Consider the following 26,728-nt stretch of genomic DNA (forward strand, 5'->3'; position numbering starts at 1 on the left):
TATTCATTTATTATTTAGATTTAGGAAATTCAAATTGAGATATTGTTAATACTTGATATTTTGTTATATTTTACTATAAATCAAACTCCTCCATATCATAGATCTTTTATATTTTCAAACTATATTAAGTGATTAATAAAGAGACAAAGAAAGACGATAAACCAAATTAAGTGAATAACGAAAGGATGCGAATTAGTACATCAACTAAATTTGCACGAGTATAATATAAATGTTGCATAAAAGATATTATTTGAAGTCAGATATTATCCAAGCAATTAAAATTTTGGTTTCGAACTACTGTCAGATTTGACTCATCATTTATTATTTCACCTAATGATCAGACATACATTCATGGATTACAGTTGTGAACAAATATTGCATTGTACTTTCATTCATCACAACCCTTGAATGAATATCCAACTGCTCACATTTTATATTGGTTGAGTTGCCATTAAAGAAAAAGATGTTCTTAAAGTCAAGTCATCCTTTCTAACTGATCATTAACATCACTATAGCATTCATCCCTGCACTGAATCCATTCACTTCATTTCCAACTTCTACCATGGGAGCAGAACTTGTTGGTGGTGCTCTTCTTTCTGCCTTTCTTCAGGTTGCATTCGACAGGCTCGCTTCTCCTCAATTTCTAGACTTCTTTCATGGAAGAAAACTTGATGAGAAGCTCCTCGGCAAATTGAACATCATGCTGCACTCCATCAATGCTCTTGCTGATGATGCAGAACTAAGGCAGTTCACAGATCCAAACGTCAAAGCATGGCTTTTCGCTGTCAAAGAGGCTGTCTTTGATGCAGAGGATCTTTTGGATGAAATAGACTATGAACTCACCAGATGCCAAGTCGAAGCTCAATTCGAACCTCAAACCTTTACTTACAAGGTATCAAATTTCTTCAACTCTACTTTCAGTTCATTTAACAAGAAAATTGAATCAGGGATGAAAGAAGTCTTGGAGAAACTAGAATATCTTGCAAACCAAAAGGGTGCTCTTGGTTTGAAGGAGGGTACTTATTTTGGTGGTGATGGATCTGGTAGTAAAGTGTCACACAAATTGCAATCAACTTTTTTGGTGGTTGAAAGTGTTATTTATGGCAGAGATGCTGACAAAGATATAATCATTACTTGGCTTACATCGGAAACCGACAATCCTAACCAGCCATCAATACTTTCCATTCTGGGCATGGGTGGCTTGGGTAAGACCACACTCGCCCAACATATGTATAACGACCCAAAGATCGACGATGCAAAATTTGATATCAAAGCTTGGGTCTGTGTTTCTGATCATTTTCATTTTTTGACTGTGACAAGAACAATTCTAGAGGCAATCACAAATCAAAAAAATGATAGTGGGAACCTAGAAATGATTCACAAAAAGCTGAAAGAAAAATTGTCAGGAAGAAAATTTCTTCTTGTTTTGGATGATGTTTGGAACGAAAAACCAGCAGAATGGGAAGCTGTGCGAACTCCTCTTAGCTATGGGGTTCAAGGAAGTAGAATTCTTGTCACAACTCGTGGTGAGAAGGTTGCTTCTAACATGAAGTCTAAAGTGCATCGCCTAAAGCTATTAGGAGAGGATGAATGCTGGAATGTTTTTGCAAATCACGCATTAAAAGATGGTGATCATGAATTGAATGATGAGCTAAAGGAGATTGGTAGAAGGATAGTTGAGAAGTGCAATGGACTGCCTCTAGCTTTGAAAACAATTGGATGTCTTTTACGCACAATGTCATCCATTTCAGATTGGAAAAACATATTGGAAAGTGACATATGGGAGTTACCAAACGAGAACAATGAAATTATTCCTGCATTATTTTTGAGCTATCGCTATCTTCCTTCTCATCTTAAAAGGTGTTTTACTTATTGTGCCTTATTTCCCAAAGATTATGAATTTGTGAAGGAGGAGTTAATTTTGTTGTGGATGGCCCAAAATTTTCTACAAAGTCCACAACATATTAGACATCAAGAAGAAGTTGGTGAACAGTACTTCAATGATCTATTGTCAAAGTCTTTCTTTCAACACTCAGGTGTCAAGAAGTGTTTTGAGCAATCACATGCTAGGAGGTGTTTCGTCATGCATGACCTTCTGAATGATTTGGCAAAATATGTTTGTGCGGATTTCTGTTTCAGGTTGAAATTCGATAAAGGCTGATATATACCGAAAACAACTCGTCATTTTTCATTTGAATTATGTGACGTCAAAAGTTTTGATGGTTTTGAGAGTTTAATTGAGTCTAAAAGACTTCGTTCATTTCTTTCTATCTCACCATATTGGGAACCTCAATGGCAATTCAAGATTTCAATACATGATTTATTCTCTAAGATTAAGTTCGTACGTGTCTTATCTTTTAATGGTTGTAAGAAACTTAAAGAGATCCCGAATTCTATAAGTGATCTTAAACATCTTTATTCGTTAGATCTTTCGTGTGCTGAGATACAAAAGCTACCTGACTCGATATGTTTTCTCTATAACTTATTAATACTGAAGTTGAACTATTGTTCAAAGTTGGAGGAGTTGCCCTTCAATTTGCATAAACTTACCAAATTGCGTTGTTTGGAATTTGTACATACAAAAGTAACAAAGATGCCAAAGCATTTTGGAGAATTGAAGAATCTTCAAGTACTGAGTACATTTTTCGTGGATAGAAATAGTGAGCTAATTACTAAGCAACTAGGCGGATTAGGAGGACTCAATCTTCATGGAAGGCTATCAATCAATGACGTGCAAAATATTTTGAATCCTTTGGATGCATTAGAAGCAAATGTGAAAGATAAACACCTTGTGGAGTTAGAATTAGAATGGAAGTCGGACCATATCTCTGATGATCCAAGGAAAGAAAAGGAAGTACTTCAGAATCTACAACCCTCCAAACACTTGGAGCATTTGTCAATCTGGAACTATAATGGTACAGAATTCCCAAGTTGGGTATTCGATAATTCGTTATCAAATCTGGTGTTCTTAAAGTTGGAGGACTGTAAATACTGCCTATGTTTGCCTTTCCTTGGAAATTTGTCGTCACTGAAAACCCTACGAATTATAGGGCTTCATGGAATAGTGACCATTGGTACTGAATTTTATGGGAGCAACTCTTCATTTGCATGCTTGGAGAGTCTGTCATTCTACAATATGAAGGAATGGGAAGAATGGGAGTGTAAAACTACTTCTTTTCCACGTCTTCAAGAGCTTTGTGTGGATAAATGTCCCAAACTGAAAGGTACTTATTTAAAGAAAGTAGTTGTTAGTGATGAGCTCACAATTAGCGGAAACAGTATAAACACATCGTCGCCAGAAACCATGCATATTGATGGAGGCTACGACTCTCTTACAATCTTTCGACTAGATTTCTTTCCAAAGCTCCGTTCTCTTGAACTGAGAGACTGCCAAAACCTAAGAAGAATTTCACAGGAGTACGCTCATAATCATCTCATGGATCTATGTATTTATGATTGTCCTCAATTTAAGTCATTCTTGTTTCCCAAACCCATGCAAATCCTGTTTCCGTCCCTTACCACGCTTCAGATAACTTTTTGTCCACAAGTGGAATTGTTCCCAGATGGAAGTTTGCCATTGAATTTAAAAGAGATGTCTCTTTCACGTTTAAACCTTATCGCCTCCTTGAGAGAGACCTTGGATCCCAACACATGTCTTGAACGCTTGTCTATTGAAGATTTGGACGTGGAGTGTTTTCCTGATGAAGTTTTACTGCCACGCTCTCTCACCTCTCTACTAATCCAATATTGCCCAAATCTTAAAAAGATGCACTACAAGGGTCTCTGCCACCTCTCCTCTCTCACACTTCTTGATTGTCCCAACCTTCAAGCCTTACCAGCGGAGGGTCTCCCCAAATCCATCTCTTCTCTTACAATCTGGGGTTGTCCATTGTTGAAGGAACGTTGTCAGAATCCAGATTGCGAAGACTGGGGAAAGATTGCTCACATCCAAGGACGGCATGTTTGATCATAAGATGAGTCCCAAGTTCAAAATTAGACGTGCACCTATTTCAATTTGTCTGCCACTTCAACAGGTTCTAATTCTCCACAATATCTTTCTACCTTTTCGATTACAATTTTCTTAGTTGCAAACGGTAACCCTATAATTGCCATTTTCCAAACACGAGCAGCACATGTTATACTTAAACTGATGATATTTATTAAAGGAGGCTCTGCTACGATTTTCATGAATCAATTACTTTTATTTTATTCTTATTTTCGTGCAAAATTATTTCAATTTTCTGTTGAAATTAAATTCCAACCAAATGGGTTTCCTATTTTTAGAATACCACGAAAATCGTGAAGGTGGTCTGGCATTTGGCATCCATTCCGAACAGAGTATTCTGTAGTTGGAAGTTATGGTGGCATCATCTTCATTTATCTACCTATCTAAGTATATTTGTTTTCATAGCTACATTTTTTCCTTCTATCTTCTTATATCATGCTACTACAGTTTCTGACAGAAAAAATGAACTTAAACTTAATAATAGATCACTGAAACTGGACAAAAAATTATCCCAAGAATGAAGTTATGGGTTTTGAGTGAGGAAAGATGAATGGAAACTGCAGTGGACATAAGGTACATGCTGTATCTAAGGAACTTGTAATTGGAATTTGAAAGTATTTTTAAACCAATTTTTTCTTTATTAAAAAGCTCTTGTGATATTCCATCAAGATTTTTAAACATTAAAAGAAGTCTTGTGGTGTTCAATCAGACTGAGTTTTACAGAAAAATTAGTAATAGAAATAGCTTTGAATATTGTCAATGCTTGGGTTGTCAAAACATATAATCACATCTACATATGCAGGTGTGCAACAGGCTGAGGGAAGACAACATTATCTATCAGCAATGCTCAGAATAAGCTGCCAAACCCTCATGAAGTTCTTTGGTGACAACCAAACTGCTATGCATAATGAACTAAACTGAGAAAATTTCAGTAATATTTTTAGAACAGGGTCTAATGTATTTGTTTATGGAAGAAGGTTTAGATATTTTAAAATAGATTTTACCTGTGACAGCATAAAACCAAGACAAATAAATAGACTAAAATATTATGCAAAGTACTAAGCCATGTACCAAATACTATGCCAGGCACTGATAATGCTGCATGCTATAATTATATAAACCAGGACAATCAAACTTTTCCCCCAGCACTCATTATGCCACTAACTCTCTAGAACAAACAAAAACTAGATGAAATTAAGGGTAAAAGATTTCAAACCAGATATGAAATTTGAATGAAAGAAATTCAACAGTTCAAACGTGATTGTTTGAAATTCAGCACAATAGATATTAAAGAAATAAGACCCTTTCCTTCTCCATGCATTGTTTCCTAAATATATATATATATATATATATAAATATAAAAGGAAAATTATGACTGCTATGTTAATATCAACATGTTTGCTCTATAATTTATAGTATTTGCTGATAAAAAAAATGTTTGCTCTGTAATTTGGCTAACGAGTAAGATGAAACACCAGTTAAAGAGGTAATCCTATATACTGATTCTTGTATTAGAAGAAGAAAAAAATTGTCATATAACATAATACATGAAAGAACTCCCAAGAATAAACTATAATAATATTAATAATATAAGATAATAGTCTATCCTTATAAAAGGAAAAAAAAAAAAAAGCAGAACAAGGTGACAAGATGGAGTGCAGAAGGTTAGTGGAAAAAGATGACTTCTGTCTTGTAACCTTAATTAACTCAAAACAATTAGTTAAAGAATTGAAATTTGGATGCAACTTTCTTGCAATCTTTCGGGTAGATTTCATTCCGGAGCTCCGTATACTCCTTCTGATAAATTCGAAATATTGATAGCTAATTAGATACTAATTTAATAATTATTTAATAATAATAAAAAAATTTAGAAATTAAAAAAAAATTAATTTCTAAAATGATATCTAATTTAGTTATTATTGTAATTAATTATTTTGATATCTAAAAATTGATTTTTATGTCATGAGTTTTTTAGTGTTCTACTTTATATATTGTATATGAAAAAATAAATCAAACTCCTCCTTATCATATATCTTTTATATTTTCAAACTATATCAAGTGATAAATAAAGAGCCAAAGAAAGACCGATAAACTTACCAAATTAAGTGAATAAGGAAAGAATGCGAATTAGTACATCAACTAAATTTGCATGAATATAATAATTGTTGCATAAAAGATATTATTTGAACTCAGATATTATCCAAGCAATCAAAATTTTGGTTTGGAACTTTTGTCAACACTTTTCTTCTCAGAAACAGTCAACAATTATTGCTTCATTGGGGCCCACAACCCTCTTCCCATTCGTTCATTCATTAGAACCCTTGAATGAATATCCAATAGCTCACATTTTCTATTGGTTGAGTTGCCATTAAAGAAAAATATGATCTTAAAGTCAAGTCCTCCTTTCTAACTACTCTTTTCATTCATCACTGTATCATTCATTCCTGCACTCAATTCATTTCACTTCATTTCCAACTCCTTCCTACCATGGCAGCAGAACTTGTTGGTGGTGCTCTTCTTTCGGCCTTTCTTCAGGTTGCATTCGATAGGCTCGCTTCTCCTCAACTTCTAGACTTCTTTCGTGGAAGAAAACTTGATGAGAAGCTTCTCGACAATTTGAACATCATGCTTCACTCCATCAATGCTCTCGCTGATGAACTAAAGCAGTTCACACATCCACACGTCAAAGCATGTGTTAGCATTAAACTCAGCCTTCAGCCGTAATTAGTTTTATTTTAGCATCTGAATAGCCAATAATTATTATCTTTAATTCTAGTTTTGAATGTCATTTATACTATGATTTAAATGTAAATTATAGTATAGGTTTTATGAGAGAGAAGGTAGAATTTTGAGAAGTCTATTGTAAGACTATTTAGAGAGATTGTATTCTTATTTGAAAAACAGTAGTGAAATAAAATATATATTTCCTGTTCACAAATATCTTGCTCTGTTTTATTCCCTCAACACCAACAATTGGTATCATAGCTATTTTCTTGAGGGATCTGTGAGGTTAGTAGAGTGCACCAATGGAAGGAGGATCAAATTTTTCAACAATGGCACCACCTGTCTTTGATGGAGACAATTATCAAATGTGGGTTGTTCGTATGGAGACTTACCTAGAAGCATTGGATTTATGGAAAGCTGTAGAAGAGGACTATGAAATTCAGTCCCTTCCAAAAAAACCCTACGGTGGCACAAATAAAATCACAGAAGGAAAAAAAGATAAAGAAATCAAAGACAAAAGCATGTTTATTTGCAGTTGTATCTCCTATGGTATTCACAAGGATAATGTCCTTGGAGTCAGCAAAAGAAATATGGGATTACCTCAAGGCAAAATATGAAGGTGATGAGAGGATTCGTGGAATGCAAACTCTGAATCTAATCAGAGAGTTTGAATTGCAGAGAATGAAGGAGTCGGAATCCGTAAAAGAGTACTCGGACAAACTTCTAAGCATTGCCAACAAAGTGAGGTTGCTTGGATCTGTGTTAAAAGATTCAAGAATTGTGGAAAAACTGCTTGTAACAGTTCCAGAGAGGTTTGAAGCCACCATAACAACCCTGGAGAACACAAAGGACCTATCAAAGATTTCTCTTGCAGAGCTCTTAAATGCTTTACAAGCACAAGAACAAATGAGAGCCATGAGACAAGATGGAGCAATAGAAGGAGCCTTACTAGTCAAACATGAAGGTGGATGGAGAAACAAAGGTAGAAATTATCCTCCTTGTAAGCATTGCAACAAGTTAGGTCATCCACCGTTTAAGTGTTGGAGAAGACCTGATGCTAAGTGCAACAAGTGCAATCAACTTGGGCATGAAGCAATCATTTGTAGAAACCAAAGTGAGCAACAAGATGTAGATGCTCAAATTGCAAATGAGGAGGAGGATGTACTTTTCGTTGCAACTGGTTTTTGCAGCAATATTTCAAGTGCATCTTGGTTAATTGACAGTGGCTGCACCAACCACATGACACATGATAAGGAACTCTTCAAGGAATGGAGAACTACTGATATTAAAAGGGTGAGGATTGGAAATGGTGCAGTAAAAGGAAAAGGCACAATAGCTATCACAAGCTATAAAGGTATAAAAATCATTACAGATGTTCTTTTTGTGCCAGAGATTGATCAAAATCTTTTGAGTGTTGGTCAATTGTTGGAAAAAGGCTATAAGGTGATGTTTGAAAATAAACATTGTTTAATCAAAGATGTTGATGCCAGATATTTGTTTAAAGTTGAAATGAAGGGAAAAAGTTTTGCTCTCAATCCAATGGAGGAGGAGCACATTGCCTTAAAATCCAAAGAAAATGTCACAGAAATTTATGTACCTGACTTGAAGAATAATATTCTCGGTATGGGAAAATTATTGGAGAGTGTTGAAGCAAAATTTGATAACCTGGAAAAAAGGTTTACAAAATTGGAAGAAAAATATGTTGATATGGAGAAAGACAAGGAAAGTAGAGTCAATCAAGTTGAAGAACTCCATTTGTTGCTTTTGGCACAAAAAGAAAAGGTGAATGAATTACAATTCAAATTAAAAGCCCCTTTTGGTTCATGTGTTTTACTTGAAAATAATGGTTTTGACTTAGGAGAAGACCATAAATGGAATGGTGTTGAGACATCATCTGAAAGGGAAATATGGTATAATCATTATCTTCGAAGCTCATTGAAGTCAAAGTCTTTCTTAAATCCTTTTTAATTCAAAGGGTGAAAGTGGAAAGATTTTGTTTGGAAAATTAAAAGTAATTCAATTCAAAATTATGCACGGATTGATGCAGTGAAGAAAAATATTGGAGGCAGTGTGAGCGATGACAATCAGAAAAGCAACAATCTGAATGAATAATATGAAATGTTTGAGTTTAAGGGGGAATTTGTTAACATTAAACTCAAAGCCTTCAGCCGTCATCAATTTTATTTTAGCATCTGAATAGACAATAATTATTATCTTTAATTCTAGTTTTGAATGTCATTTATACTAGGATTTAAATGTAAATTATAGTATAGGTTTTATGAGAGAGAAGGTAGAATTTGAGAAGTCTATTGTAAGACTATTTAGAGAGATTGTATTCCTATTTGAAAAACAGTAGTGAAATCAAATATATATTTTCTGTTCACAAATATCTTGCTCTGTTTTATTCCCTCAACACCAACAACATGGCTTCGTGCTGTCAAAGAGGTTGTCTTTGATGCAGAGGATCTTTTGGTGAAATAGACTATGAACTCACCAGATGCGAAGTCGAAGCTCAATCCCAACCTCAAACCTTTACTTACAAGGTATCGAATTTCTTCTACTCTACTTTCAGTTCATTTAACAAGAAAATTGAATCAGAGATGAAAGAAGTATTGGAGAAACTAGAATATCTTGCAAAGCAAAAGGGTGCTCTTGGTTTAAAAGATTGTACTTATTCAGGTGATGGATCAAGTAGTAAAGTGCCACAAAAATTTGGTGGTTGAAAGTGTTATTTATGGTAGAGATGCTGACAAAGATATAATCATTAATTGGCTCACATCTGAAACCGACAATCCTAACCACCCATCAATACTTTCCATTGTGGGCATGGGTGGCTTGGGTAACACACTTGCCCAGCATGTGTACAATGACCCAAAGATCGAAGATGCAAAATTTGATATCAAAGCCTGGGTTTATGTTTCTGATCACTTTCATGTTTTGACCGTGACAAGAACAATTCTTGAGACAGTGACTGATAAAACTGATGATAGTAGGAACCTAGAAATGGTTCACAAAAAACTGAAAGAAAAATTGTCAGGAAGGAAATTTCTTCTTGTTTTGGATGATGTTTGGAACGAAAGACGAGAAGAATGGGAAGTTGTGCGAACTTCTCTTAGCTATGGGGCTCCAGGAAGTAGAATTCTTGTCACAACTCGTGGGGAGAAAGTTGCTTCCAGCATGAGGTCTGAAGTGCATCTTCTAAAGCAATTACGAGAGGATGAATGCTGGAAAGTTTTTGAAAATCATGCATTAAAAGATGATCTTGAATTGAATGATGAGTTAATGAAGGTGGGTAGAAGGATAGTTGAGAAGTGCAAGGGATTACCTCTAGCTCTGAAAACAATTGGATGTCTTTTACGCACAAAGTCATCCATTTTATATTGGAAAGTGACATATGGGAGTTACCAAAAGAACACAGTGAAATTATTCCTGCGATATTTTTGAGCTATCGCTATCTTCCTTCTCATCTTAAAAGATGCTTTGCTTATTGTGCCTTATTTCCCAAAGATTATGAGTTTGTGAAGGAGGAGTTAATTTTGATGTGGATGGCCCAAAATTTTCTACAAAGTCCACAACAGATTAGACATCCAGAAGAAGTTGGTGAAGAGTACTTCAATGATCTACTGTCAAGGTCTTTTTTTGAACAATTAGGTGCCTAGAGACGTTTCGTCATGCATGATCTTCTGAATGATTTGGCAAAATATGTATGTGCGGATTTCTGTTTCAGGTTGAAATTTGATAAAGGTCGATGTATACCGAAAACAACCCGTCATTTTTCATTTGAGTTACGTGACGTCAAAAGTTTTGATGGTTTTGAGAGTTTAATTGATGCTAAAAGGCTTCGTTCATTTCTTCCTATCTCAAAATTTTGGGAAATTCAATGGCATTTCAAGATTTCCATACAAGATTTGTTTTCCAATATTAAGTTTATACGCATGTTATCTTTCTGTGGTTGTTCATTCCTTAAAGAGGTCCCGGATTCTGTAGGTGATCTTAGACATCTCCATTCGTTAGATCTTTCGTGGTGTGATGCGATACAAAAAGCTACCTAACTCGATATGTTTGCTTTACAACTTACTAATACTGAAGTTGAACCATTGTTTAGAGTTGGAGGAATTGCCAATTTTCATAAACTTACCAAATTGTGTTGTCTGGAATTTAGAGATACAAAAGTCACAAAAATGCCAATGCATTTTGGAGAATTGAAGAATCTTCAAGTACTGAGTACATTTTTCGTGCATAGAAACAATGAGCTAATTACTAAGCAAATGAGAGGATTGGGAGGACTCAATCTTCATGGAAGACTATCAATCAATGAAGTGCATAATATTTTGAATCCTTTGGATGCATTAGAAGCAAATGTGAAAGATAAACACCTTGTGGAGCTAGAATTAGAATGGAAATCAAACCACATCCCTGATGATCCAAGGAAAGAAAAGGAGGTACTTCAGAATCTACAACCCTCCAAACACTTGGAGCGTTTGTCAATCTTGAACTATAATGGTACAGAATTCCCAAGTTGGGTATTCGATAATTCGTTATCAAATCTAGTGTTCTTAAAGTTGGAGGACTGTAAATACTGCCTATGTTTGCCTTCCCTTGGAATTTTGTCGTCACTGAAAACCCTACAAATTGTAGGGCTTGATGGAATAGTAAGCATTGGTGCTGAATTTTATGGGAGCAACTCTTCATTTGTATCTTTAGAGAGGTTGAAATTCCACAATATGAAGGAATGGGAAGAATGGGAGTATAAAACTACTTCTTTTCCACGTCTTGAATGGCTTTATGTGAATGAATGTCCCAAACTGAAAGGTCTTCATTTAAAGAAAGTAGTTGTTAATGATGAGCTCAGAATTAGCGGAAACAGTATGGACACATCGCCGCTTGAAACAGTATGGCTCAGCTACTTTTTCATGAATCAATTACTTCTATTTTACTCTTATTTTCGTGCAAAATTATTTCATTTTTTCTGTTGAAATTAAATTCCAACCAAATGTGTTTCCTATACTTAGAATACTACGAAAATCGTGAAGGTGGTCTGACATTTGGCATCCATTCCAAACAAAGTATTTGTTTTCATAGCCACATTCTTCCTTCTAACTTCTTATTTCATGCTACTACAGTTTCTGACAAAAAAAAGTGAACTTAAACTTGATCATAGATCACTGAAACTAAACGATCCCAAGAATGAAGTTATGGGTTGAGTGGAGGAAAGATGAATGAAAACTTCAATGGACACAAGGGACATTCTGTATCTAAAGAATCAAGACTTTTAAACATTAAAATAAGTCTTATGGTGTTCAATCAAGACTGAGTTTTACAGAAAAAAGAGTAATAGAAATAGCTTGAATATTGTCAATGCTTAGGTTGTCAAAACATTATCATCACATCAGCCAAAAAATACAACAGCCTCAGGGAAGACAACAAACTGCTATGCATAATGAACCTAAACTGAGAAAATTTCAGTAATATTTTGAAAACAGATTCTAATGTGTAAGGCCATGCATCCATGCCTTTTAGTGTTCACCCACACAACGTTGTCATGCTCCAATTTTAGTTTCCTTAATATTCTGATCTTGAGACTCAAGCAAATAAATGTAACACAACTGTCTAATAGAAAAACAACTTTATACTCCATTGGTTCAGTAGTGTGAGTTATTGAAAACCTTCTGCTACTTGTGTTCGATTCCAACCATTAGGAAAAACAATCATACACTTGCTAGTTAGTACAATTAATGCATGAGTTCAACTAAATAAAATAAATACCTGGGATGAGAAATATCTTAATTATAATTTTTTTTATCGACAATGAGTAAATAAATTAAAAGATGGGTAAGATTCTATACCTCATTTGCTAGTCACCTGCTACTATTTATGATGGATACACTCATTCTTTCTTGATTTTTAAGTTAATGATTTAAATGGAACAATGTGCTAATGCTTTTGTTTCTACCTTATTTCTTCTACAGGTCTTCCAAAGTTGGTTTGTAGCAGTGTATCATAAATTATAATGAGAAAATAACTACAAGGGCTTGAAATTGGGTTCTGATGAGGAATTGGAATGTGAAGCAAACTGTTTTGTTGAACCTCTTAGTGGGTCTATTTGCTTTTAAATTTGTCTTTAAAGGAATAAAATAGAACCCACTTTTCTTATTTGCAGGCTACTGTTTCAATTAGAATTTTGCCACTTTCAAGGACTAAAAGTTTAAGGACTCTCTGAACAGCAACAACAAACTTACAGAAGTGTAAAGTTTCTTGTTGACCAAGTATTGTCTTGTATAGTTGGAGATAAAAAGTGATTATTGGAAGCCAACAACTCTCTAGAAATCTTGTATATTTAGAGTCTTTTTTACCAATGAAGATTTTCTTCGACTCCCTCTCACTTCGCTAAATACATGTGATTGTGCATGTCCAGACTCATCACTCCCTCTCTCAGAGGCATGTTACCACTCAGGCCTTCTAAATTTTGATTAAATATATTTAATACAAAAATGTTCAAAATAATCTCCAAGTAGTATTACCCTTTTTGGTCAGAACTAAAAAACTAATCTCTTGTGATATATTAAAGAGATAATCACTTTTGATACATTTTTTTGGTAAGTACGAATTTGAGATCAAATTTTTGACCACATATTTAAGAGAGAAAGTTACATGCTAAATATGTCACACTCTGTAGTTCTGTTAAGTTGTGAATGTCAATGGAAGACTTTGCTTCATTTCTTCCATAACCTTCCAGTAAACACATCTTTCTCCTAAATTTATTTCTACACTTCTTTTGTAGAAGAAAGTTCGATGAAGCACTGTTCATAAAATTAGTAAAGCTGAGTACTTGAACCAAAAGAGGCACATGTATTTGTTAATGGAAGAAGCTTTAAAAATTTTACAATATATTTTACATGTGCCAGCATAAAACAAAACCAATTTATCCTCGTCAACAGTGAACTGAACTGTTAAAACTTGAAATACATAAAAAAACTGTTAAAAAATTATATATGGGTATCTTCTTTCCACAAGTTGAAGCTAGAGATAGAACAAGAAAATAAAGACGTATAACACACCATTATTGTCCGACTTTTATTCATTAAGTACGTTTGTGATATCATATCAGAAAATAAACAATTATTTCTCGACTTTGGTTCTATCGACCTTATTCAACTCACAAAAACCATTGAATATAAAACTAATCAAACATAAAATATGTATCCAATGTCTGAAACCCAACCATCAATCACTCTTTATGATTGGCTGAATCTTTGAATGCAACGAATAATTGTGGAATTAATCCTTAAGAAAGACTATATTGGCTGAGTAGACATCAAAGAAAACTATGTTCTAAAATACTTTACTACTCATCCTATCAATACAAACTGCATTTCAACATACTGATTTCCATCCTTCCAATCATTTTCCAATTCCTGCCATGGCAGCAGAACTTGTTGGTGGTGCTCTTCTTTCAGCCTTTCTTCAGGTTGCATTCGACAGACTCGCTTCTCCTCAATTTCTAGACTTCTTTCATCGAAGAAAACTTGATGAGAAGCTTCTCTGCAATTTGAACATCATGCTGCACTCCATCAATGCTCTCGCTGATGATGCTGAACAGAAGCAGTACACAGCTCCACACGTCAAAGCATGGCTTTTTGCTGCCAAAGAGGCTGTCTTTGATGCAGAGGATCTGTTGGGTGAAATAGACTATGAACTCACCAGATGCCAAGTCGAAGCTCAATCCGAACCTCAAACCTTTACTTACAAGGTATCAAATTTCTTCAACTCTACTTTCACTTCATTTAACAAGAAAATTGAATCAGGGATGAAAGAAGTCCTGGAGAAACTAGAATATCTTGCAAAGCAAAAGGGTGCTCTTGGTTTGAAAGAGGGTACTTATTCTGATGACAGATTCGGTAGTACAGTGTCACAGAAATTGCCATCATCATCCTTGGTTGTTGAAAGTGTTATTTATGGCAGAGATACGGACAAAGAAATCATACTTAGTTGGCTCACATCTGAAATCGACAATCCTAGCCAGCCATCAATACTTTCCATTGTGGGCATGGGTGGCTTGGTTAAGACCACACTCGCCCAACATGTGTACAATCACCCAAAGATTGATGATACAAAATTTGATATCAAAGCCTGGGTCTGTGTTTCTGATCATTTTCATGTTTTGACGGTGACCAGAACAATTCTTGAGGCAATCACTAATAAACAAGATGATAGTGGGAACCTAGAAATGCTTCACAAAAAATTGAAAGAAAATTTGTCAGGAAGGAAATTTCTTCTTGTTTTGGATGATGTTTGGAACGAAAGACGAGAAGAATGGGAAGCTGTGCAAACTCCTCTTAGCTATGGGGCTCCAGGAAGTAGAATTCTTGTCACAACTCGTGGTGAGAAAGTTGCTTCCAACATGAGGTCTAAAGTGCATCGCCTAAAGCAATTAGGAGAGGATGAATGCTGGAATGTTTTTGAAAACCACGTATTAAAAGATGGTGATATTGAACTGAATAATGAGCTAAAGGAGATTGGTAGAAGGATAGTTGAGAAGTGCAATGGATTGCCTCTAGCTTTGAAAACAATTGGATGTCTATTACGCACAAAATCATCCATTTCAGATTGGAAAAACATATTGGAAAGTGAAATATGGGAGTTACCAAAAGAAGACAATGAAATTATCCCTGCGCTATTTCTGAGTTATCGCTACCTTCCTTCTCATCTTAAAAGGTGTTTTGCTTATTGTGCCTTATTCCCCAAAGATTATGAGTTTGTGAAGGAAGAGTTAATTTTGTCGTGGATGGCCCAAAATTTTCTACAATGCCCACAACAAAAAAGGCATCCAGAAAAAGTTGGTGAACAGTACTTCGATGATCTACTGTCAAGGTCTTTCTTTCAACCATCAAGTGTCGAGAGACATTTCGCATGCATGACCTTCTGAATGATTTGGCAAAATATATTTGTGCAGATTTATGTTTCAGGTTAGGATTTGATAAAGGAAAATGTATGCCGAAAACAACTCGTCATTTTTCCTTTGTATTCCGTGACGTCAAAAGTTTTGATGGTTTAGGGAGTTTAACTGATGCTGAAAGACTGCGTTCATTTATTCCAATTACACAAATTGGGAGAAATTTTTTTGGCAGTTTTGCATGGCAATTTAAGGTATCGATACATGATTTGTTCTCCAAGATTAAGTTTATACGCGTCTTATCTTTTAATGGTTGTTCGAAAATTAAAGAAGTCCCACATTCTCTAGGTGATCTTAAACATCTCCATTCGTTAGATCTTTCGAATACTGGTATACAAAAGCTACCTGAATCGATATGTTTGCTTTATAACTTGCTAATACTGAAGATGAACTATTGTTCAGAGTTGGAAGAGTTTCCCTTAAATTTGCATAAACTTACCAAATTGCGTTGTCTGGAATTTAAATATACAAAAGTGACAAAGATGCCAATGCATTTTGGAGAATTGAAGAATCTTCAAGTATTGGATACGTTTATCATTGATAGAAATAGTGAGGTCAGTACTAAGCAGCTGGGAGGACTTAATCTTCATGGAATGCTATCAATTAAAGAGGTGCAGAATATTGTGAATCCTTTGGATGCATCAGAAGCAAATTTGAAAAATAAACACCTTGTGGAGCTAGGCTTAGAATGGAAGTTGGACCACATCCCTGATGATCCACGAAAAGAGAAGGAATTACTTCAGAATCTACAACCTTCCAATCACTTGGAGAATTTGTCAATCAAGAACTACAGTGGTACAGAATTCCCAAGTTGGGTATTCGATAATACATTATCAAATCTGATATCCTTACTATTGAAGGACTGTAAGTATTGCCTATGTTTGCCTCCCCTTGGACTTTTGGCATCACTAAAGATCCTCATAATTACAGGGCTTGATGGAATAGTGAGCATTGGTGCTGAATTTTATGGGACCAACTCTCCATTTACGTCCTTGGAAAGGCTGGAATTCTACAACATGAAGGAATGGGAAGAATGGGAATGTAAAAATACTTCTTTTCCACGTCTTCAACATCTTTATCTGGATAAATGTCCCAAACTAAGAGGTTTGTCAGACCAACATCTTCATTTAATGAGATTCTTGAGCATTAGTTCATGTCCACTTGTGAATATTCCCATGACCCATTACGACTTCCTTGAAGGTATGATGATTGATGGTGGTTGGGACTCTCTTACAATCTTTCTGCTAGATTTATTTCCAAAGCTCCACTCACTTCATTTGATAAGATGCCAAAACCTAAGAAAAATTTCACAGGAGCACGCTCATAATCATCTCCGGTCTCTAGAAATTAATGATTGCCCTCAATTTGAATCATTCCTTATTGAAGGAGTATCTGAAAAACCCATGCAAATCCTTACTCGAATGGATATAGATGATTGTCCAAAAATGGAGATGTTCCCAGATGGAGGTTTGTCATTAAATGTAAAATATACGAGTCTTTCAAGTTTAAAACTTATCGCCTCCCTCAGAGAGACATTGGATCCCAACACATGTCTTGAGAGCTTGAATATTGGAAAGTTGGATGTGGAGTGTTTTCCGGATGAAGTTTTGCTGCCACGATCTCTCTCCAAACTAGGAATCTATGATTGCCCAAATCTTAAAAAGATGCACTACAAGGGTCTCTGCCACCTCTCTTCTCTCACACTTATTAATTGTCCCAACCTTCAATGCTTACCAGAGGAGGGTCTGCCAAAATCCATCTCTTCTCTTGTAATCTTGGATTGTCCATTGCTAAAGGAGCGTTGTCAGAATCCAGATGGCGAAGACTGGAGAAAGATTGCTCACATCCAAAAACTGAATATTGGGTAATAAGATGAGGCATAAGTTCAAGATTAGATGTGCAGTTATTTCCATTTTTCTTCCACTTCAAGAGGTGCTAATTCTCCACAATATCTCTTTACCTTTACATTTACAATTTTCTTAGTTGCGAAAATTATTAGTAAGTGGATTTCTAATACTTACTAATCGTTCATTCATACTATCTTTTTTTACAGTATCCTTCTCTATATCTGGAGGGAGTAGAAGAGACCCTCTTTAGAGATCTTACTCTTGACCACGATGCTTTCTAAGGTGGCTGTTTTTAAAATACTTATGGTCACAGTGTGTTGTGTGGACTGTGATATTATAAGTCTTTCCAAAGTCTGTTTCTACCAATGTGCCAAGATATGATAAAGAGAAAAAAAGTAGAAGGGTTTGAAGTTGAATTATCAGAGGATGAGTTACCTAAACAAGTCCTGGGCAAACTCCTACATCTGATAGAGAGATTGAGGCAATGGGAGTTGTGAAATGTAAATGCTTCTAAGCGTCCATTCTTAGAACTTGAAATTGTACATGTTTTTCTTACTGAGTTAGAAATAGCATTCAAGTTGTTTGTGAGCATTGCATGTAACTTGTATTTTTTATTCCTTTTGTTTCCATCTATTCACTGTATATAAAAAAAATGTTCTGGTTAGAACTGATGTCAACTGTTGAAACCAAATTTTCTTTCATTTATCTCATATGCTTGGATAAAGACATGCATATCCATCATCTTTCTTTCGAAACTTATGTGGCGTCCATACCAAAATACAGAAAAAGGTAGTGAACTATATTACTTCATGATAATAACTGGATCAGAAAATGGTGAAAGAAGAACTATTTATTGAATGTACGTAAATTGAATCATTGGTTTTTGAGAGGCCTTCATTACCCTTTATCTTAGAATGTAGATTTCAGTATAACTCAATTCTACAAAAACTGGTTTACATTAATATGTTGATCATGATAGACTTTATTTTTCCTGTACTTCAATATTACCTACATGGTTCTAGCTCCCTGTCATTAACAATTTTTCTCAACTATTTTCTTTCTCATCTTTGTCGTTGATGGTTTTATGTAAAGTATGGATCCAACGGTTAATATGTGTTCAATTTCTTCTCTCTAATGGAAGCCATAGGAAAGAAATCATTCATTCATCTTTTTAATATAACAGTCATGAAACATGTGTATGAAACAGGTATATATCAATTTAGTTTCTTTCACTATAGTTTGTTTATAAAATGAGTGGTGGTAGGAGTATATCAGTAGCAGAGACCTGTTGAAGATTATAATAATATAAATAATTGATAGTTAAAACTTTGGTAGCTAATTAGATATCAATTTAAAAACTAATTAATAATAATAGAAACTAATTTAGAAACCAAAAATTTTTTTAGTCTCTAAAATGGTCTCTAACTTAGTCATTATAGTAATTAATTATTTTTTTCTCTAAAATTAGTTTCTATTCTTGTAATGTGAATTAATGAAATTTCAACACAAATTTTCTCTAAATAATGCTTTCCAAATTGAATATATAGTTGTTTCAATTATTTAAAACAAGTTTACAGAACATCAATACCAATACTTATCTAGGAAACACCAAACACCAGCTACCGTAGGGTTGTAATTTTTATAAATCACAAATTTACTGCACCGTGAAACCATATCCATCACCAATTTCTTATGCAATGCACACAATAATTTTAACGTTGTCCTCAAGTCAAATCAAACAATAATTTCTATCAAGCACATAAACCCAAGAACTTCAATTGTAACCCATCAAAGATCAAAACTAGAAATTTTATACTTCATCACAGAGTTTGATAACAAGATTGGACTGAACTGTGAGATGAGATGCACCAGCGACTACCATAATGTTCAATGGTTTAAACCATTCATACAGTAAATTGGACAGAAACAAGAATTGTTACTCACTACGAAATAGTTCAATTTCCAATTACACAGTGAATGAATCAAAATTAAGTATAATTTTTGCTCTACACACGCAAAAGTTCCAGCAATCACCAACTCAAAAGGAGTAAAAATTGTGCCACTTTAAATTACTGTTTTGAAAATTCAATGACACAAGAAAAATATTGCATTGACTTCAACTACAATAACGAAGCATTTATACAAACACGTCATTTGCAGTTTAACCAACACGCAAATGTTTGAATTATCAACTCTTCAACGAGTCAACACAAAAATAATTTGATCAATGACACACAAAAATCACAAATCTCCCCATGCAATTTAGTGGAAATTTTCGTGCATATTACATTCATATCAACGAAAAGAGGCAAATAGAAATTACAATTTCCATACTCACATCGAATTCACTAGAACAAATGACAGTATCATCGTTGAGTAATTCCAAGCACGCAAACTAATTTTTTTCTCCAAAAGTCGATTTTATGAATTGAAAACTCATGATATTTAAATATTATCATAGACACTAGGTGTATAAAACTTAAATCTTTAAGACAAAACAAAACCAAAAAAATATTTAAAAGACATTGTCTAATAACATAATGAATTGAGTATTACACACATTTATTTGCAATTGTAGCTGCATGGGTTATGCAGATTACTGCATCCATTATTGATTATTGAGGGACTATCATGTACAAAAGAAACACTAATCCAAACCTAGAATTAACATTTAAGCACAAAATCTGAACTCTTTATTCCTTTATCAATTCATAAATATAAGAATAAAACGAAGAATCATTCTTATTTAAAATTAATTTCTTTTATTAGCTGAAATAAAACCCTAATCCAAACCTAGAATTAACATAAGCATAAAATTTGAACTCTTATTCCTTTATCGCCTCCACAAAGCTCTTAAAGTTCTCATAAGATGTACCTCCTTTTGCTATGTTGTTCATCACTTTCTCCTTCAACACCACACACCTAAATCTTATGTTCTCATCATTAAATAATTGTTCCACTTTGGTTTTCAACTCTCCCCGTGAAACAACCCCATTTTGATCCTTGTCAATCCCCAACCCAACCTTTAACTCATCACAAATATGTGCTTTGTTGTAAAGTTGGTCCCCAAAGTATGGCCAACACAAGAAAGATACCCCATTGGACAAACCTTCCGTGGTAGAATTCCAACCACAATGAGTGACAAAACATGCTATGGCAGGGTGGCTTAAAACCTTTTGTTGAGGAGCCCAATTCACTATCTTACCCTTATGCCCTTGGAATTCATGAGGGTATGCCATTTTATTGTCTTCTCTTATAACCCAAAGAAAAGGTCTATTAGTGAGATCTAGTCCAACGGCAAGTTCATTGAATTGGTTTTGGTCAAAAAGAGTGATACTACCAAAGGCAACATACAACACAGAACCATCAGCTTGTTCATCTAGCCAACTCATGCAAGAGAGATCTTCTTTCCAGAATTGTCCCATTGATTTTGTAGCTGCACTTTTGTTATGATCATTATCATTGCTTCTCAACAATGGCCCAATTGGGATGATCTTGGGAAGAAATAATAATGTTCCAGGTTCAAGTTCATGTGTGGTGTTGCAAAGCCACCACTGTGTCAAATGTAAACTTCGTAAGCAATGCAGCAGATACTTACGCACTTTCTTACCAGTTGTTAGGTCACCGATATTCAACCAAAAAAAGTCTTCTGTATCCATCTCAGGCATACTTGGAGAAATCCGAATTCTCTTTTTGGTGGTTGATGTTAAACCTTCAGTGAAAAACCAACAAAAGAACATTAGCTTATACAACGTATAAATTAAATTATAAATTATGTTCAAACTTAACAATACCTAAATCAGAGTCTATAACTCCCTCATCAATAAGCACAGGGATGCTGTACACCAAGGTGAAAGTAGCTGCTGATGCAGGACCCAACACAGCTCCTTGGATTCCCAGTTTACTCCCAACATCCAAAGCCCAAGCCATGCACAAATCAGCAACAATGAAGTTGATTCTCTTCTCACCTTTCACATGAATATCCTCTATCAACTTCTCAAGTGCTTCTGGCATGGTTTTTGGAAAGACATCATACAGCTTGGCCAGATCGTTTCTGTCATCATCAGGTCCTAAACCATCAGGGATTGAAACCAACTTCAGAAGTGATTCTTCTTCATCAGGGCTAGAACTATCTTGTTGCTCCACCATGGAACTCACCACTCTCCTGTGGTTAAAGTCTGTGTTCACAAAAATGACTTTGCATCCATTCTCAATCAGCTTCTGTGAGAAGGTCATCATGGGATTCACATGCCCTTGTGCTGGAAGTGGTAAAGCTAGCACAGTTGGAGCTCTCATGTTCAGTGTTTCTATTTGGTTTCTATTGATTTTGATTTCTGAGGCTAATTATGCATTCATCAGTTCATGTATATAGGCACAACCCCTCACACGTATTTACCAAGCAATTACAAATCTAGATCATGATCACTCTAAATTTTCTGCTATCACAAATTTCTTGTAAGCAGAAATGTAGAAAGTTTGTGTGGTCACATCAATAATTTTGTCATTCTATACCTCTTTACTTTTCCTTGTACTTCTCTGATTGGACTTCAGTGTTTTTGTCATTAAACTTTTGCTTTTTTACTTTATTAATTGATTCAGCATTATGCTGTTATTTCATTACGAGAATTATTAATTACAGTAAGAAATATCTCTTTTAATTTGAATCAATTTGAAAGGAAAGGTAATAAATGAAAATTTCCAAATAATAAACTACATTTTCTAAGGTTGAGGTACAAATATAAAGGTTAAAAATGGAAATATACAATTTTCTTTCATTACCAGAAATATTGCATATAGTGTGGACCTAAGACTAGGACATAAAGAGGTAAACACTGATCCTACATAGTTGTTAGTGTCGGCAACATAGTTGTTAGTGTCGGCAACTGTCTTATTAAAAATAAAAACACTACAAGAAAATCATAAAATAAAAATCAATTTTTAGAGATCAAAATAATTACTTACAATAGGAACTAAAATAGAGACCATTTTAGAAACTAAAAAAAAATTGATTTCTAAATTAGTTTCTATTATTTTCTATTATTGTTAAATAGTTGTATCTAATTAGCAACTAAAGTTTTAACTACCAATTATTTAGTTTCTAAATTTGGTCTCTAAAACTTTGGTTGCTAATTAGATACCAATTTAGAAACTATTTAACAATAATATAAACTAATTTAGAAACTAAATTTCTTTTTAATTTCTAAAATGGTCTCTAATTTAGTTATTATTGCAACTAATTATTTTGGTTTCTACAAATTGGTTTCTATTTAATGATTTTATTCAAGTGAAACTAATATAAAATAAAAACTGATGCAGATTGAATCAGCTAAATCAATGCAAGTTTACGTTGTGTATATTAATTAAAAATTAAAATGAATTAGACGGACACAAATTAAACTGGATAAAAATAGATTTAATTTTAGTATCGTTTTAGCAGATGTATTTTTTAGAAATAAAAATAATATTACGTAGAAAATTATTAAATATAAAATAATTTTAAAAAAATTAGTTACTATAGTAATTAAATTAGAGATTATTTTAAAAATTAAAAAAATTATTAGTTTTTAAATTAGTTTTTAATATTGATAAATAATTTTTAAATTAATATCTAATTAGTTATTAAGGTTTTAACTATTAATTATTTAGATTCTAAATTTGAAACCTCGATGATTAATTAAATACCAATTAAAAAATTTATTTATTAATAATAGAAAATAATTTAAAAACTAATAATTTTTGTTTTTAATTTTATTACTATAACAACTAATTATATTTTATTTTTAAAATTGATTACTATTTAGTGATTTTTTTTTACGGTAAATAATATATAAGTTAGTGTGTTATTGGTCGATGGAATATTAGACGCTGGCTGGTATATGTAATTTGGAGTCTATTTGGAAATGAAATTTGAACTTGTTTTCTCAAATTAATGCCAGATTATATTTGAACTAAATTTTAATTAATTCAAATTTAATTTGAGTGAATATAATACTTGTGATTAATTATAATAAAGAAATAAATTTACAATAATACTAAATTATTTTAAGAATTATATTAAACATAGTTGCAACTAATTTAAAGTTATAGTCCAAATTCTAAATTGAAATAAATATTAAAATTAAACTATAACATGTGCTCTTGTTATTGGAATCCAAATCATAATTGAAATTGGACTATAATGTATATGTCTTGTAATCCTAAATAAAGTAGAATGAAAATTTAAGGATAGTTATAACAATTCTCATGCAGACATATGAGTTTTAACAAAGAAATCAGATTTGATACTTCCATCGCATCGTTAGAATTCAAAGAAATAATAAAGAATGTAATGTATAAGTGCGTTTGTCTTTATTGGAATGGAGAGGATTCCCACCAATGCCAAAAGGGCATTTGTTTTGATGGGAATGAATATGATTTTCTCCAATTATAGGAGGACATTTGTCAACCTCTAATTTGAGATGATTTGCTCTAATTAGAGAGAGTCACATGTCCTTCTATGACGGGAGAGTTTTTAGGATTAAAACTTACACTTTGGTTGCACATAACACTATAAATACAATAGCTAGCCCTCTTGTAAAGGAGTTTTGAATAGATTATTGAATTGCTGCCAAATTTCAGCCCCAACTAGTCTCTTAGCTCACTCCTCGCTAGCCTTATTTGTAAGTGGTTAGCATAGAAGTTCTTAGGAGTTGGTCTAACTTCTCTTAAGCTTCATTATTATTCTCTATACACCAATATTTCAGAGGTTCTTTCACTCATTTTAGTCACCAAATTTCACATCTCAAAAGATATAAAACAAAAGAAACAAAGTCATATGCAAGCTAGGATTGCATCACCTAGTACCCAAGTGGTTAGATCTATGGCCACAAAGTAAGCAATATGTGCTTGATAGAATATTCTCTTGTGAATTAGGGTTTAAGCTGTTTAGGTATTTGGATGTATGACACACAGACAGTGGGTTTAGGAACTAGTAAAAAAAGGTTGTCTGAAGAGGATAAATATGTGGAAATGAAATATAAAAGAAAAGCTAAAATCTCTAAACAAAACAAGTGTGTGGAACAAAAGATGTGTTTCGGCAAATGCTAAGAAAAATGGAAGAGTGTGTCCTAAAAATTAGTGAGTTGGACATAAAGGGATGAACACTAAAGTTCATATGAAGCTTGTAGAACAGAAAGAAAAATATATATTTGCATCTAACATCATATCTTTCGAATAAAGAGTGACTCTAGAGTAAGAAAAATTGAACAATATAAGACAATATGAATTTTTTTCAAGGACGAAAATATAAAAAAAAGACTCTAATCGATGACTTAGTTTAACATATATAGTTGTCATTTACAACTACTATGGATAAAGAGCAATTAGAAGATTACAATATTTACAAAGATAATATTATTAAAATATAAACCGAAATTCACATAATTAAGAACAAGTTTAAATTTAAAAAATCTTTAATTTTGATAATAACCAATAATATTATATTTTAATTAAAAGATAAAATTCGACGGTGTGTCTCAGCTCACCAAATTTTATCACAATTGAAAAGCTCATTGGTGACCTTTTACCCTTTAATATCGACCACCTACTTTACTTTTTTTGTTGGATCAATCAATTATTAGGATATTAATAATTGGATTACTGGTAAATATTTAGACCACAAAGATTTATATAATTTTTTATTTTCTCCAAGATAGAGCCTTGTTTCTTGCCGTGTCATATATGTGTCCCTTGTTACCAAGGGATGGTTTTGCTATTTTTGGATGCTTTGAAGCCTTTAAAAAGACCTTTTCAACCAAACAAAAATAGCCACAGAATTACATAGAGAAAAAATGTTTGCTGAAGTATTTATAGAAAGAAAATCATTAGATAAAAAATAAAAAATAGCTACGGAATTACAGAAAAAAAAAATATTTACCGAAATATTTATGCAAGACAAAAAAATCATTAAAAAATAATTTTAAAGATAAAAAATAGTTAATTTATTATATTAATTAAATTATATACTATTTTAGATATTAAAAAAAATTATTGATATTTAAAATAGTTTCAATTATTAATAAATAGTTTTTATTATTGATAAATAGTTCCAAAATATCACTAAAAAAAATATGAAATAGAAATCAATTTTTAAAAATCAAAATAATTAGTTACAATAGTAACTAAATTAGAGACCATTTTAGAAACTAAACAAAAATTTGATTTTTAAATTAGTTTCTATTATTGTTAAATAGTTTCTAAATTGGTATCTAATTAGCAAGGTTTTAACTACCAATTATTTAGTTTTTAAATTTGATCTCTAAAACATTGGTTGCTAATTAGATACCAATTTAGAAACTATTTAATAATAATAAAAATTAATTTAAAAACTATTTTTTGTTAGTTTATAAAATAGTCTCTAATTTAGTTACTATTACAACTAATTATTTTGGTTTCTAAAAATTGGTTTCTATTTCATGATTTACTTGTAGTGTATTTAATTATACTATAAGAAAATCACAACCAAATTTAGGAACAAAATAATTAATCACTATATTAACTAAATTAGATACTATTTTAAAGACTAAAAAATTATTAATATCTAAAATGATTTTTATTATTAATAAAAAATTATAAAATAATTTTTAAATTGTTATCTAAATTAGCTACCAAAATTTTATCTACTAATATTTAATAAATATGAATTATTGAAATGAAGCAACATCAAGTTAATTATCATTTCAATGCATGGTACCACTTTATGTAAAATGATTTCATCTTGCTCGTTAATTGTATCAATCAAACAACTTAATTCAACAGTTGAATCCAACACTTAAATGCAAAATGAATCAAATTCAAGTTGGCAACTAAAGTCACTTGTTGAACTCAAAAAAGTTTCAGAATTATATAAGAGTGCCAACTAAGGACATCTTCCATGCAACAAAGAAATTTAAACACTGATTGCAAACCATAAATGCTAAAACTAAATTAATGAAATTGCAACACAAATTTTCACTTAATAATATTTTCCAAATTGAATATATAGTTCCTTAAATTATTTAAAACAAATTTACAGAACATCAATACCAATACTTCTCTAGAAAACACCAAACACCAGTTACCGTAGGGTTGTAATTTTTATAAATCACAAATTTACTGCACCATGAAACCAGATCCATAACAATTTATGTAATGTAAACAATTATTTTAACTTTGTCCTCA

General features: G+C 32.9%; 4 protein-coding genes and 1 pseudogene across 4 annotated transcripts in view; 4 read left to right on the forward strand and 1 right to left on the reverse strand.

Moving 5' to 3' along the window:
- LOC137836972 (putative disease resistance RPP13-like protein 1) overlaps positions 1-18,119 on the forward strand; it is a 51,292-nt gene extending 33,173 nt beyond the window's left edge. Inside the window, exon 3 of the mRNA XM_068645780.1 lies at positions 17,737-18,119. The gene's annotated coding sequence lies outside the window, so the exon portion shown is untranslated. The remainder of the gene's footprint in view (positions 1-17,736) is intronic.
- On the forward strand, positions 522-5,061 carry LOC137836969 (putative disease resistance RPP13-like protein 1; annotated as a pseudogene).
- Positions 13,992-15,796, forward strand: LOC137836974 (putative disease resistance RPP13-like protein 1). Its single transcript, XM_068645782.1, has one exon. It carries the CDS (start codon positions 14,151-14,153, stop codon positions 15,654-15,656), a length of 1,506 nt encoding a protein of 501 aa, XP_068501883.1. The 5' UTR covers positions 13,992-14,150; the 3' UTR covers positions 15,657-15,796.
- LOC137836622 (putative disease resistance RPP13-like protein 1) lies at positions 15,722-17,551 on the forward strand. The gene has a single exon (XM_068645284.1). The coding sequence runs from the start codon at positions 15,722-15,724 to the stop codon at positions 17,549-17,551; it is 1,830 nt and encodes a 609-aa protein (XP_068501385.1).
- A 2,083-nt stretch (positions 18,120-20,202) lies between the features above and the next one.
- On the reverse strand, positions 20,203-21,923 carry LOC137836979 (UDP-glycosyltransferase 83A1-like). Its single transcript, XM_068645786.1, has 2 exons — positions 21,325-21,923; positions 20,203-21,242 (listed from the first exon to the last, which is right to left on the reverse strand). The coding sequence occupies exons 1-2, from the start codon at positions 21,824-21,826 to the stop codon at positions 20,356-20,358; spliced, it is 1,389 nt and encodes a 462-aa protein (XP_068501887.1). The 5' UTR covers positions 21,827-21,923; the 3' UTR covers positions 20,203-20,355.
- Between the last annotated feature and the right edge of the window lie 4,805 nt (positions 21,924-26,728).

This window comes from Phaseolus vulgaris, chromosome 4, assembly GCF_000499845.2.
Source record: "Phaseolus vulgaris cultivar G19833 chromosome 4, P. vulgaris v2.0, whole genome shotgun sequence".
In the NCBI taxonomy this organism is placed as follows: domain Eukaryota; kingdom Viridiplantae; phylum Streptophyta; class Magnoliopsida; order Fabales; family Fabaceae; genus Phaseolus; species Phaseolus vulgaris.